This window comes from Falco naumanni, chromosome 7 (assembly GCF_017639655.2).
Source record: "Falco naumanni isolate bFalNau1 chromosome 7, bFalNau1.pat, whole genome shotgun sequence".
NCBI classification, from domain to species: Eukaryota; Metazoa; Chordata; class Aves; order Falconiformes; family Falconidae; genus Falco; species Falco naumanni.
Window position 1 is genome coordinate 51,318,226 of NC_054060.1, and position 15,566 is coordinate 51,333,791.

At 41.1% G+C, this 15,566-nt stretch overlaps 1 protein-coding gene across 3 annotated transcripts in view; it reads left to right on the plus strand.

Annotated features, from left to right (window-relative positions):
• The window catches only part of MAP3K9 (mitogen-activated protein kinase kinase kinase 9), a 62,493-nt gene extending 50,777 nt beyond the window's left edge, over positions 1 to 11,716 (plus strand). For 2 of the 3 annotated variants that reach the window (XM_040600604.1, XM_040600606.1), the window contains one exon: positions 971 to 11,716. In XM_040600604.1, coding sequence (XP_040456538.1) covers positions 971 to 1,452 — 482 coding nt within the window. In that variant the 3' untranslated portion in view covers positions 1,453 to 11,716. The remainder of the gene's footprint in view (positions 1 to 970) is intronic. The other variant, XM_040600605.1, reaches the window with a different exon arrangement.
• Positions 11,717 to 15,566: the final 3,850 nt, after the last annotated feature.

The following is a 15,566-nucleotide window of genomic DNA, read 5'->3' on the forward strand; positions in this document are numbered from 1 at the left end:
TCTTCCCGTTTCCATCTCCATTGCCTTTATACACTTGTTTGTATTGCTGTTACACTTTCAAAGTAAATTCTGATTTTTAAGGCAGTGAAGACTGGATCTCTAAAGCAGTTTGGGGTTGTGCTACTGTTGCTCTTAGTCCCTTGCAAGCAAGAGGGACCTTCCTATGTAGGTAGTGTTCTCACTAATGCAGTCTTTAGGAGTGGCTGTGACTTTAACTTAGAAAATGCTTTCCTGTTTTCTTGCCCTAGTAATTCAGAGGGGAAAAAAAGGACTAGAATAATAATCAGAATCTGATTTAATTAGACTTCTCCCAATGGTAACACAAAATGTGAGGTTGTCTCTTGAATGGCAGTCTGCAGTAAAATGTGGGTTAATGCAGCTGAGAATACTAATTAAAATGGTATTCATGAAAATTTAAAAGTTATGTTGTGTTTATTAGTAAAAAAACCCAAAACCCAAACCCACCAAAACACCAGCCCTCACGTCTAAATGAAAACAAATCAGGAATTGTCCACAGTAGGTAGTCTTAAATGGCTCTTCTAGAAGGTTGGTCCTGCTCACTGTGAACAGGTGTTGTATCCTGCTGTGCAAGTGTCTCCCTGATCCATTCAAGCTGTTAATGGGTATTGTTCCCTCCAAAGGATCTGGAGAGTCCTCACCTCTGGTAGGAGGTCAAATGCATGCTCTCCAGTCTGAAAACTGAAGAAAGCAAATGAGAGAATGAACAAAGCTGCCTGCTTATGCTAGATCAGTGAAACAGGTGTCTTGCAGCGTGTTGAGGACAGTGTAGGGATAAAGAAGCCAGTTATTCTGGTGTAGTCTTGAAGATACGGAGTATGTATATTCTGAATGGAGGCTTTCTGCTTTGAAAATGTTTTCGCGGTGTACAATAAACTAAGATCTGTTGGAACCATTTGGCAGTGACATCTAACATGTTTCCCTCTTCTCTTACATTCTCTGTTTTGGGTAGGTGTATTAAAAACACCTAGTCCAAGTAGAGATCCCAATGAGGTCCCTCGCCTGCCAGACCCCAACCTTGTTTTTCCTCCAGCCCCGAGACGATGGAATGCACAGCAGGACCCCACACTGGAAAGACCCAAGACATTGGAGTTCCTGCCCCGGCCACGTCCTGCAGCCAGCCGGCAGCGGCTTGATCCCTGGTGGTTTGTGTCACCCAGCAATGCCAAGGGTGAATCTTCTGCCAACAGTTCAAGTACTGATACTCCAAGCAATCTGGACTCTTGTTTTGCTAGTAGCAGCAGCACTGTAGAAGAGAGACCTGGACTGCCTGCACTGCTTCCTTTCCAGGTGGGTCTTCCTGTAGAGGAGCGGACACTGTTGGACATAGATGCTGAGGGGCAGAGCCAGGACAGCACCATTCCGCTATGCAGAAGTGAACTTAACACACACAAAGCTGCAGCATATGAACTCAAGCAAGAATTCTGGTCTTAGTATGAAATCCACTGGGGACAGCAAGCCCCTCTAAATTCAATCCTACTTTTTGCACTGAGAATGCACTTTGAAGACAGATGAGATGGAGGGATGCTACAGAGATCATATGGTGCTGCCTCTGCTGAAGATGTGTTCAACTGCCTGATTTTTATCTGCAGTTGAATGAAACTTGACAACTCTGAGCTGCTGACTTTTGCTGTGGGTTTTTTTTTCTGTAGTCTTCCCTGCCCTCTTACTGCAGTTTGAATCTGCAATGAGCTAAAATTATCATATCAAAGTCTTTGTAACTGACCTTGTAGGATTTGGCACTTGCAGTAAGTATGATATCTATCCTGGTATTAATCAGTATTTTCAGAACTCAAATGTTACACTACAGCAGACACCAGTGTTTGATGTTTTCCCAAGGAATCCAGGACAGAAACAAGTAAATATCTGGAGACTACCTTCTCTGAAATGTATTCAGATCATTAGATAGACCTGGGAATCACGGTGCCCCCCCCACTGAAGGAGCAGAAGTAGATATGTTAGAATCACTTGTCCTCTTTTGCTCATGTGATAGTGCAAGGTGGAACGGATTGCAGAGGAAGGGCATGGCATCTCCACTGATGGAGGTCCTTGAGAACAGACTAACTAGACTGTTGGGAACAAGCAGGTGTAGTTGATCCTGGCTTCAAGGCAGGTTGGATGGACTTCAGTGATCTCGAGGTCCCTCTTGGCCCTGTGTTTCTATGACCCTGTGCTTTCAAAAAGATGAAGACATATGATATGGCTGTTTACTCTAGCTTGTTTTTTTGTTTCAAACTTTGGTTCCATCGGCTTCCTTTTCCTGCCCCTTGTATCCCAGACTCATAGTCAAGCTGCCTTAGCTTTGGGAAGGGGATTAGCAGGAAGCCTTTCTTTAAAGTTGGGTTGACTTGCAGAAGTAAGTTATGTGTACCTCTTTTTTTTTTTCTTTTCTTTTCTTTCCTGTTTTTTTCTCCTTTCTTTTGCTTTTTAGGAGTGGCTCTTGAAACTCAAGACTGTTTTTATGCACACTGATGCTTGTTTAAGGCTCTTTTTGAAATAGAGGCTTGTGAGTAGTTGGATTGTGCAAACTGGAATCGGAACATCTGGATTCTGTTTTATTTTGTCACTGACTCACTGTGTGACCTTCGGCAAATAATGTAACCTCTGTGCCTGAATTTCCCCATCTGTAAATAATAGGAATAATACCTACCTCACAGTGGGAGGGACTGGGACATGAAATAGGTATAGAGTGAGTGAAAGGCACTATAGACTTGTAAAACTTTATTCTTGTTCAAATATGTAAAAACTCCTAACTCTGGAGCTAGAACAGACCCCTGTCTTGAAGGAGGAAGTCACACAAATAGGGTGTGCCTGTGCTCACAGTTTTTTGTACAGAGGCTACAAGTGTGTCTGTGCCTCTGCAGATATACCTTACTGGCTTTAATGAGATCTTCACTCTTCCCCGGTTTCGGCATTACAAATAAGGGATGTGGTCTTTATATGAGTGTAGCAGGGTAGTCTGCTTTATTGCAGGGTTCAGCGTATCTGCTTGCTCATTTTGTTAATCTGCTGACCATTTGGGTACAGATAACTGATTTGACTGCTGCCAATACAGTGCTCAACCTGTGTGAGGGCAGTGTAGCTGAATACTTTCTTGCAGCTGTCAGCGCAGAGAACCTGTGTGTTTAGGTGTTTGTAACCTGATGTTAAAAACCAGCATGTGTGGGGAAGTACTGTACTTAAAGATTTTTAATTCTGTTTGAGGGCTAAAACCAGCATGTTGCCATTAGTCAAGTGCACCCATTTTTTCAAGCAGTTACAGTATGTTTTTGTGTAGAAAGGTCACACATTTCTTTTTATCACATTCCATGAAACATATTTAAATGGCAGAAATACTTTTTGCTGCCTTCCCCTTGAGTACTCCAGAGCTATCCTTAATGGTGCTACACTATCTGCTGAACCTGGATGGACTATTGACTTTGTAGGCAAGGTATTCTGATGTAGGGCTAAGATACTTTAAAAAGAAAACTTACATTACTGACACTTCCGTTAAATGTAGACCTTTAGCATTATTGATATCTTAAGTGTCCATCTCTTTGCTTTCCATTTCTGAAAACTTATCTTGTGATCCAAAGACTTTAAAAAAAGGCAAAACCCACCCAACAAATGCTTAATTTTGATTGTGCTGTAGAAACAAGCTCAAGGAAAGCCTAATCAGAGGTTGTGTCATAGGGACTTAAAAGCAGGAGATTAAAACTATAGTTTTTCGTAGCCTCCCTTACCATTTAAAAAAGTCTCATACAAAACTGCATCAGCTGTTCTGAAATGTAATGTTTTCTATCTAAAAAGTATCCTTACAAACGTCATAAGTAGCATCATCTACACTGCAAAGATGTCACCTGGAATAGCTCCATTCAAACAGAAATCTCTTAAATCCGTTTACTTGCATGGAATGCGAGGTTACCTTTCTAGGTCACACTGTTTTAACTTCATCCACTAAACTTTGATAGTTGGCCAGTTGCTTTCACCAATTGAACCGTAAGGTTTCTGTCAAGTTCCCAGCAGGCAAGGCAGCTGTAGAGGCAAGTTGTTCTGTCACCTCTTTTACTTAGGAAAGTTGAGGATGAAGTCTCAAAACCCCTTCCTCCTTCCCTTTTTAGATAACCGTTTGGTGAAAGTGGTGTGTAGCTGACCTGTTAGAGGTATTTTGCTCTGAAGAGCATCTTCCCTAACACCAAATGGATGTTGCTGCATTAAAGGAACTGGGCAGGACAGATAACAAGGATTCAAGGACCCAGATCAGGGTTTCCAATGTAGATGTTCTCTATTACAAAGCTGCTAGAAAGACTAGGTAAAAGTATGATGTTTGGAGTGTGTTTGTGGTTTTTTTGTTGGTTGATTTTTTTTTTTTTTAAACATTACTTGGATGCAATTATCTTCATTGAATCTAGCATTTGAAAGAAAATGAGGTAGCCTTTGAACATCAGCCTGTAACTGTCTTCTAGGTAGGAGCCCTGTGGCTAACCTGAGGTATCAGGCAAGAGTTTGTTGTAGAAACAAATCTATTTGCTTTAGCAGGTGGTGGGGTATTCTCTGACAGGTGGAGGGGGCTCTCAAGGCAAAGAGTTGTCAGGTGTTCTACTTTCTGCATCCCAAAAGCTGTTGCAGCTGGTGTCCTGAGGCCCAGAGGCTGTGTGCACGTTTAAGCTAGCTCATAACTCTCCCTGTATCCATCTATCCCATCCTGGCTTGATTTCTCTACTTCCTTAATCTGTTGAGTTTTTTCCTTCCCAGTTGTGGGAGCTTAGGTCCTCCAAATCTCCAAAGGAGTGCTTGACTGTAGTCCGCTAGATACTGAGAAGATAGAAGTCTGTCAGCTCACAAATCTTTTGTTCTACTAGTTACTAGTATTTCCATTTGTCAGGGAGACAAAAGTTTCAGAATATTGTTGATTGACATAACTTTCTAGCAGTGTTTTTGAAGAAGATGGTGAAAATCTTGCTATAAAAAATTTTTAATAAATGTATTATTTCCTAAATATCTGAATAAGTTACACTTTTTCTCTGAGAAAATGAGAAACAGGTAACAGGAGAGCACAGAATTACTGAGCAGTCTAAAACATAATGACAGAAGAATGGGATAAACTCTGTTAAAGTAATTACAGGGCTCACAAAGAGGAAATGACAAATTTTTAACGGATAGTTATAGTAGTAATATTGCAGAGATAAGTTTTTCTGGTCTGGAAATACATATGTATTTCCTTTTAGTCAGCTGGCAATGTGTGTCACTAATTTATGTAACTGATGTACTGATTTAGGAAACGGAAACAAGTTTGCCAGCCCTTCAAAATATGCTATCCTTGGAGCCTGTTTGTTTTTCCTGTAAAACTGGGGGGAAAGCATAGATGTAGCAACCAGTGCAAAAAATGACAATTCTTTTTAATAAATTTTGGCTGGTTTCACAGAAATTGAGTGTGGGACAAGTAAAGAAAGCTTTTGTGTCAAAACTAAGTTGATAATAGTAACAGATTATTTTTATTTTCGTAATACTGTTGCTTCCTGTGGACTGCGCAATGCTCTGTTTCGCCAGCAAAGTAGGTCTTACCTCTTTCCAATCCTTTCCAAAGGTACAAATTAAGGTTTTGTAGGGTTTTTTCTCCTTTAAATTATTTTTGCAGTGGGTTGATGTTCAGTATAGGGCAGGGAACCTCAGTGAAAATACTCTTTTTGTAATGGTTTTCTAACAGAATGAGTATTTACAAAGTGAATTTTTCATCACTGATGTGGAAAAACCTGGGCTGGTTTGGCATGCTTTTATGTTGAACTATTTTTCTGTACCTCTAGGAATGGGAGTAGTTGCCTTCCTCTTCATAGCATGCTGTTATTTTACGACTTTATGGACAGTACTGCATAAAGATGTTGCTTCTGTTTGTCATGAAACTGGCTACCTCTCATTTGGCTGGAGGTGAGGCAGTAATGGGCAAGTAAAGAAAGGTCTTTGCCATCCGGAGTGTCCTGTCAAACAAAATAACAGGAAGCCTCCCATCCTGAGTCACTTTTCTATCTTGAGCTTAACTTTTATTTGAAACTTAATTCATCTCTGTGGGATGGTATGGGAGCTGGGGTCCCATTAGATGTATGGAACCAAACCTAATACTGTATCCCAAAATGAAATGATAGCCTGTTACTTTTGTAAGAAATTTTAAGCTAATATTAATGTGTGTGTTTCTTCTGGGTTTTTTGAAACCTTTCTTCTTGGAAAAAGTGCTTATTGCTTTATAAACTTTTCCATGCATTTTGGAAATACTCTCATAAACTCTTACCAACTCTGGCAAATAAGGAGGCTTGTGTCTTGCACAGTGATACGGCTCCTCCTTTTGGCTTCACTTTTTTTAGTATGAAACAAGGATGCCTGTGTTTGCAAATGAAGATTTCTGATCCTTTTCCTGTTGCTGCAGAACAGTTTCATAGCTTCCATATGTATAACTCACTTAAGGCTATAATTTGGGTAAAACTGGACATCAAGAGCGAGAGGATAGACATGTGTTAAAACATAATTACAAACAAATAAATATAACATGTATGTACAAAGAGAACCAAAACATCCTCATGCTGTCACAGAGAATACCATTCAGACTTCATAAACCTTTCGTTGATCATATAATTAAGATATTTTTAGGAAAGAATGCCTTCCTGTGTTTTTCTGTGAAGTTTCCTATTTTAAGACTAAAATATGGTGGTTTGCACAGCCAGTGGTATTGTATCTAGCTGGACAGAAAGGATCTTTTAACCAAATGTCTGTCTTTTTTCTCTTTTTCCAGTCCAGTTTGTGGTTTAGATTTTTTTTTGTATGATTAACAAACAAGAGTCTCAAGAAGAACTTACGTTTATTGTTTCCTCAGCCCTACTTACACAGTTTTGTGAGATAGTATGGAAATGCATTTATGATTTATTCTCCTGCTCCTTCTATTGAACACACTAGTAGAAAATCAGATGCTGCAGTTTAAATGTGCATTTGCTTTTGTTTTTTCTCATGCTCAGCTTTTTTAGGCAGCTTTGCCATTGGTCAGAGTTGAATAGAGTTTCTGAAATTACCTACATCAGCTTTATTTTTGTGTGTTAAAAACAGTAATTCACAGGCTAAGAGGTACGTGTGCTTGACTGAAAGGTAATTTGCCACTGGTGACAGGGTGGTGAATCTGATGTAGCTACCAGAATTATTTCTCTCTAGGAAGAATCACAAGTCTTTTTGCAGCTGGAAAGTCTTAAGCATTTCATCAGTGTTTGTATACAAGAAATGCATTTCATCTCCTTCTGTACATGAGTGAAAAAAAAAAATCTTTTCTTTCTTTGATTCTAAATGACCAGGAACATAATTTTCCGACTGAGAATGGCTTCTTGGAGTTTTTGGGATTTTGTTGATTTTATGTTTTTCTAAGCCTGTAAAATATATATATATATTTGTTAGATGCATCATGTATTCCTAGGTGCCTTCCATCTCACATGCCTCCTTGCTAGGGCCTGAGGTTGTTTTTTGGAGGGAACTCCTGGTTGTAGCTTTCAGTACTGTAGTGTTCTTCACACATCAGGCCAAATACCAGCACAGTAAACATTTTGCATCCTCCCTTTTACCGATGTGTGTACACCCCTGAGGAATGAAGTGCGCTATCACTGGCTCTCCTTATCTCTCTGCCTCTATCCCATCTTTATCATTTATTAATTCTTGTTAACGATAGTGCTTGGGGGCATAAGACAGAAACCAATACATGTTTTAGGTGTGCTTTGACTTAAAATGTTTCCAGGCTAAAAGCATAACACACAGCTGGGAGAAGTGCAAGCAGAGGTTGACAGGCAATAGCGAATAAAAAAGTGAAATTATCCTTCTTAATGTAATAAGCAGTCAGAGGACAGAGGGATACTAGCTGCATGGTAATCTCTTGGCATCACAGGTAAGTTAGGTCCTAAAGAAAAAAATGAGGAATGTGTAATTACTTAATTTCTGGTTGGATTGGTTTTATTTTACCCTGAGCTACCTCATTCGTAGAGATGGAATGGGAAGAAAGCATGACTTCAGTAAGAATTACTCTAGGTAGGCAGTTGAGGCTGGAATGATGGGAAGACAGAGGCAAACACTTACATTTGGCTCTTTGACATACAGATTCCTGATGGAAAAATAAAACCAGCAATTCTGTTTTATAAGTTAAGATTATACTTGTTTTTAATATGTATGTTTCCAAAATAAATAAGAAATGACAAGGCAGGGCATTATTTTTGATGGTTTCTGACCTGTGGAAGAGCTGATTGTCCACAGACCAAAAGGTGGTGATTTTGTATTGGTCACTACTGCTTTTAGAAGTGAAGGTCTGTTTTTTGAAAACAGATGATTTTTTTTTTTTTAAATAATCTCATGTGCTCTTAAAGTGGACCTACACACAATCCCAATTGTTTCCTTGTATTTGCAGTATTGTTTTCCTAACGTATCAGATCCTAATACAGTCTATACTGTATCTGGATGCTAATAATGTGCAGGCAGCCCAATGTAGCTCATGTTAAGAAACCGTGACATATTTTTAGTGTATAGTGTTGTGGATTTATAAGCTCAGCTTGAAGTAGGCTACTGTTAGGTCTGTAGCTGGTGGGTCAGATGGATGCAAAGCTAGAAAAAGGGGGCTTAGAACAAATCTCAGGAGGAATGCCAAAGTTTTATTTGCTTAAAACAAATTATTTGAAAAATAATCAGGGTGGGGACGGGCAAGGCCCTTCATTATTCAGAAATACTTTCCTATGATCTTGTCCATGCTCAAATTTTAGCTTTCAGGGAAGCTAGCAAGATCCTACATGGCGTTTAAAAGTTGTTGGCTGAACCCCCAAAATAAGACCAGAATAATGCATTTCATATATGCTGTTTCAAAGCCATTGATACAGTCTCCCTGTTCTTGATTATTCCAGTTTAAGCATTTCTCAAGAACAGATGCTGAGGTTGGATAAAGTTAACCTCCTTGTCTTGAAGAGACATATATGGGTCTGAGAAAGAAGAAACATTTTTTTTAGCTGTGTCCTGATGCTTTTGTGTCTTGCTCTCTGAACAGTGGAGGTTATAATGGAGCAGGAAGGCATGCTGGTGTTTTTCCAAGCTTCGCTGATAAGAATGCTGCTAACAGCAGATGTCAGTATCTAAATTAACAAGTTCTTTGGGAGCCGTTGTACTTGTTTCTCTGCATTGAGTTTCAGAACAAACCTGGCCTCTGATTACTGTTTGGCATAGCTCAGTTGCACCCCAAGCTGCTTGAGGTTAACTATATCTGAAGGAGAACTGAGCTTCTTCCTTGGGTTTTTCTGGAATTTGTGAACGTGACCACTTCTCAACTTGGGTTACTTGGATGTGGCCACTTCTCAACTTGGATAATGTGTTTTCTCCCCGTCTGTATCACAAAATGAGTTGTCACCGTGGACTGATGGCCTAGATACTCATAGTAGGCTTGCTCTGTCTTGCATGCTTCAGTGAACAGCTCTTACAATGTCGGCAAGGTTAGCATTTGTATCTGAACAGGGCCGCTGATACCTCTGAGCTGACTTTTCACGCTGTATCTCAAGCAGGCATTAGTGTGTCAGTTCTACCATTGCTCTGTTTTCAAGGTTACCGTGACAACCATAACATCCAGACATCCTAGACTTTCAAGTGTAAAGCTGGCGGGGCGAGGAAGAAAACATAAGTGTGTGCCAGTTGAACAGTTGAGTTTGGCCAGTGCTGTTTGCAGAGAGTGAAATCTGTTCCTGTGCAACCCAGGTCTGTTTGGGGGATGGCTAAATTCAGTAGAATGTATCTAAATCCCCTTAAAGTCAGTAGGCACCAGTGCCTGTATTTGGTAGTTATAAGAAACCACATAAAGCCAAGACCACTTAGTAGTAAAATTTCATATTTAGGGTAATCTTTCTCGTTAGAAGAGAAGAGGCCTCAATTCAAGAAAGCTCTTCGTCATCCACTTAAACATCACTGAAGTCAGTGGAATGTATCTATCTGTGGGTCAAAATGCACAAGACCCCAAATCAGCAAAGGTCTAAACTGGGGGATTGTGCTGCAGCGATTGATGGTGAAGGACCAGGCTCTGTACTTTGATTGTCAGAGTAAAGAGTCAGTTTACCTGAGGAAAGGTAAATTTATCTGGGTGAACGCTGGTTTGATTGCTGACTCTTGTGGCCTTTCCATGACTGCACATGCCATGCCTATTTGACTGCGAATTCTTACCATAAGCTGGGTAAGCTTTGAGAATGCTTTCTAACACAGGAAGAAAGAGCAGCAACTTCTGCATTAGCAGATGGCTAGCTGTAAAGGGGCAGTAAGCCGTTCGTGGAGGTTGTATGTGCAAATGGCAGTTTAACCTGAGGCCTTTCTCAGGTGTTTTTTCTTATTTTAAAAATGCATCCCTCCAGGCTGGTAGACAGACCTGACATGTTCAGCAGTGATCAACATCCGCCACTGTTACTGGAGGTCTAGGGTTCTTGTTTTGTCAGCTGTTGGCACAGCACCTTCTGCTGGTATGTATGATTTTTATGTCATGAATTCAGGACAAGCTGGAAATACCAGATATTTTGCCTGACTTAAGTTGAGAAGCTTATATGGAGTGGGCAGGGCAACAGTGGTGGGAAAATCAGGGAAAATACCTGTGCTTTTAACAATGTCTCTTCTGTGGCTTTGAAAGTCTGAAAATTTCTCAGCCAGAGAATGTATTTCCTCCTTCTTTTTATAAGCTACTTCTTTCTTTTGCCTTATTAATTGTGGATCTGCTCCTGCTTCTATTTAAAGCCAGATGCAAAAATCAGTGACCTGACTTTCCTAGGTACAATGTTGTAAATCTGAAGAACCAGGTGAGTAGATTAGTGCAAGATCATGCCTCCATGTCTATTCTTTTAAGATATGGGGTAGTTCCTGCTTGTGTTAAAATCACTGTGGAGGGTGTTGGGTACTTCATAAGGAACTCCAAACTCTGTAGGACTGGGATTCATCTTACAGCTTCAGTATTTCAGTCTGGTTTTGGAGACCTCTGTATGTCTTCTCTTCTGTTCATGATGTTCAAAAGTCTGTTGCTATGGAAGTAGCACCTGAAGGTATGTTTTGCCCGAAGAACCTGCAATGAAGCAGTTACGTTACATTATTAAGTTACATTAGCAAATGGTAATGTACCCCAGAGTTGAGTAAAATAACGGAGGCCACCAAGTTTTTCTTGTTTGTGTGATGAAATGTTGTCAAATTAAGTGATTTGTTGGAGCCTTCCTTTAACTTCTGTACAGCAGTAAGCTTAGAGGAAAAGAAGATTGCATTATTTTTTAAAAGCTTTATTTGTGACCTGGACTTGTTGCCTCTGACCCTCTTGGGCTTAAATAGTTAAATTATATTAATGTCCAGTTTGTTTCACTGTAGGTAACACATCAGCTGAATACTCTTGTGCATAATCTACTGTATCTTTCCTCTGTTCTGTGTCAATGTATTATGTGTATTTGGATTACAGTTCTTTTTTGTATTAAATTATTTTATGTTATAGAACAATATTTAAGCGAAGCAAAGAGCTAATGAAAGTTGTTGGCGTTTTGGGATTTCTTTTCTCTTTGCTCTTTTTTTGGATGTACTGTAAATTGTAAACCAAGGATGCCAAGCAGGCTTGGTTCAATGGCTAAAATTATTGTATTACAGTGTAATGCTGATCTAGGCCTTGTCTCAACACTAGAGCACACAGACTTGAATAAAACTGTTACAAAAGTGATCGTCTTTAGGCCTTGAGTTCTTGGCTTTATGATTCAAATAGTTTTGAGCACATACTTAAGACTAGCAGTGGCATTACCTTGCTCCAAGGAATTCAGAATTTTTCCCAGTGCTCCAAGAAGTCTATTTTTTTTCTTTGCTGGGTATCTCAGTCCTGATCAGCTGTTCCAGCTCTGGGTCCTCCACAGGGTTTTTGAAATCTGTTTTTGCAAAACCCTGGACAGCTTAGTGTCAGCCTTGGCACACGGTGCGTGTCTACTAACCCCCTTCTGGCTTTTCTCTGAACAGGGTAATTAATTGCATATCGTTTTTATTAAGGTTAATATTTTTGTTCTGTTAGCTCAAGATTTTTCTACTCTTTATTTAGTATCCCAGCCAGACTGAATCTGAATGCCTGGATCTGGAGCTAGTGCTGTAACACGTTTTGTGCATGATGACATTTAACAGATGGTTTAGATTCTTCTGATGCTGTGCTTTTGTCCCTGCCACATCATTCAGTGAGACAGTTGCTTGAAGAAGGATCTTTCCAAGCTGTCTTTCATCCACTGTTGGTGTGAAAGCCAGAACAACATCGGTTTGATTCCTAGGTTGTGCTTTTGCTCTTCTCTGCCACCAAGCCATCATTTCACATTTCTCTACTTTAAGAAATGCAGCTACACTGATGGGACAGTGCACTGCAAGAACTTGAGGTTCATAATTTCCTTTGAAAAGAGATTTTTCTTTAACAGGGGTGTGTGCAAGAAATCCTACACCCTGCCAGCAGATACAGAGACCAAACAATGTGTACATAGACTAGCTTTTGTCATATATTCTAGTCAGACTGTTGTAGTGATGTTTTTTGTGATAAACTGGAGGGAGAGTGGAAGGAGGCGGTCAGTTAAGTTAGAAATAATAGCATGCAAAACGTATCACCTTTTCACTTGTTTTAACACAAGTCTTGTAGTGTTTTATCTTTAAAGCGGTTTTTCCTCTTCCTCTCCCCAAATCCCGCCTGCTTCAAACTGAAACAAATACCTCTCTATCTTCTGTGATTATTTTTTTTCCCAGAGTAGGATTCTGTCCTAAAAGAATCAGATTTTCTACCTGAATTTACTCACCTGTCGCAACCACAAGGTTACCAGAATGTTCAAGCTGGCCTCATCAGGAACAAACATGGAGACTTATCATGGCAGATAAATTTCTGCCAGCAAATGTAGTCTCTGCAGAAAATGACGGGAACGCAAAGCACCGGGGCAGAACATAAAAATGAAACTAGCAGTTTTCTAAGCAGGGAAATCCAACCACTTGTAGCAGAGGAGGAGGATCTTAAATGGAAACTGCTAGGGTCAGCATGGATGCAGAATGAACACACCAGCAGATGCTTTAGGCTGAGTAGCTTTAGTTTTTCATTTGTTGAAGTGTAGGCAAGGGTTGGGCTTGCAAACTCTACAGTGTAAATCTTATGTAGGCCTTTAGCTGTAATAGACCCAAGCGAGGAAATCATCATGCATTACATTTTGCTCCTCAGAGGGCACATGCTGGAATAGTACATGTAAGTGGTGCTCTGAAAGCTCATTGCATACGTTGGTACAAGTTCAAGTAACCTTCCAAGGCTGAGCAGATTAACAGGAAAGAAGGCAGGCTTGCCTATACTGTGCAGCTGCAGCAACAATTTGCTGTTTCTAGCAAAATTTTGACATGCTTGGCCCTTCTTATGTGGAAGAAAAGGGAGAGGCTGTCCTGCTAAAGCTAGGCCTAACGAGACCCTAATTAATTATAACATGAAAAGTTTGCAGGCATGTTGGTGTCACACTCAAGCAGACTAGGCTTTAGAAAAAGTGCTGGGGTGAAAATGGCAACAAGATGGTAACAACATGGAGTATCTTAACAAAGGTTAACAAGATGTATGGTCATGCTTGGACACAATCGACACTACATTTTGCTCTGGCAGGGAAAGAGGAAACAATTGTGACTAAAGGTGAGCAAAACTCTGGGGCTTTCAGGTAGGTTTCAACATATGGCTCTTCGCTACCTAACCTGAAATCTTGTTAAACGGCATGTGATTTACTTTCTCTGAAGTCCTCATTAATTTAACAAAGAACAAATCCAAGTGGTATGAAAAGAGGCAGGATCAACTGACAGCACTCCAACACAAAGTAGAACAAAACTATAACCACTTTACTAAATGTAACTGAAGCCTGTATACTTCATGCCTGCAAAACTTGCTCTGAAGTTTATTCCTTTCTCCCAAAACCATGCTTGAGCATCTTAACTTTAATAATGAAGCATGGGTTTGAATATGCCAAAAAAAAGCACAAATGGGGTTACCTGTCACAGACTGCAGCCAGTGGTGAAAGAACCAGCTCTCATGGACGTGAATGTCTTACACAATCGTGTTCTCCAAGGGGACCCTGAGCCTGTAGTTGAACAGGTTGTACAAAAAGCTTGTTGGTTTTGCAGCAGCCAGCACTTCTGGTTTTGGTGATCTTTCTGCAGTTGTATCTGGCTCTTCAGTTTTTTCTACAGATACCCCCAGATCTTGCATGACTCAGTGAGAGGTAAGAGGATCTTCTAAGCTGGTGTGTATTCTAAAGGAGAATTGTGCTTGAAATGGCTAGTGATGATGATTTGTGACTGGAGAAACTGGGGCAAAGGAAGATGTCTCAGATGCGGGGCTGGGGAAGGAGGGAGGCGAAAGGTGGGAGGTTTCTGTATTCTTGTCTTCGTGGAGCAGGGAAGGGATGGATGAAACAGGAACCACCATGAGGTGAATGTGGGTCAGAGCTTTGCTGGGATGCTGCAGGAAATAAGGAGGCACCTGCAGAGTTGCTACAGAAGAGGCAATACCCTGGCTGATACCTGGTCATGCTGCTGGTTTCTGGCAGCAAAACAGAACTTGGGGTCCTAACTTGCAATTGCTCTTGTCCTGAAGACCTCCACGTTCAACACTGTCTCCTTTTTCTCCTTATCCTAAGACAGAATCCTCACTCTTCTCAGGGAGTGCCCTTCTCCAGGACTAACCTTGCCCACTCCATTCAAATTCCCTATCTTTCACCCTGTCCAAAGCTTTTGTTCCCAGAGCCCTCCTAAATGAGCCTTCTAGGTCCCTTGCCTTAAAACCTCTGTGCTTGCCTCCGTTGCTGTGGCATCCTCTCCTCACGGGTGACCAGTAACTGCTCTGATGTCAGTGTGTTGCAGCATCTGAGGAGGAGAGTCCTCTTCCCACCCCACTGGAGTAGAAAAGCAAGCCAGCCCTGAAACACTGGTCTGCTCAGGGTGATTTTGAAGCCAGAAAAATGAGGTTTCCATGAAAGACCAAACCTAGGGTTTTCACACCCTATCTGGTGTGAGAGAGGTGTGCATCACCAAGATTGCAAGTGGTACAGAGCTCTCAGTAAGTGCAGCACACCTGTGCTTCCTTTGCATGCTCTTGCCTATGTCTGGGATAACACGTGTGTGTATGGCGCTCGGCATGGGTTGTACTCCTGGGGTGTCGCTGTCAGCCAGTTTGACCCCATAGCACCAACGCTTCCTCTGTGTATCTGGAGCTCCCTACCCTGATCTCAGTTCTAATCAGGAAGACCATGAACTGGGAAGTCACTCTGCAGCCCACACTTGGGTCCGTGTAGGTGTGCAGGGGGCTGGCTACCTAGCCACAGGTGAACCAGAAATGCACAAATTCTTCTTGGCATTGTGCTCTGTGTCAGTCTGACACCAGCCTCACTCATCCTTGCTGACAGGTGGGTCCCTACTTTGGCTTTTAATACAGCTCGGTGACTGCCACGTACTTGTTCTGTGATAGGAACACACAAGGTATTCATCTAGGTCCTGGCGTCAGGCTGGAGGTCAAGGGACATGTATTAAATTTACAG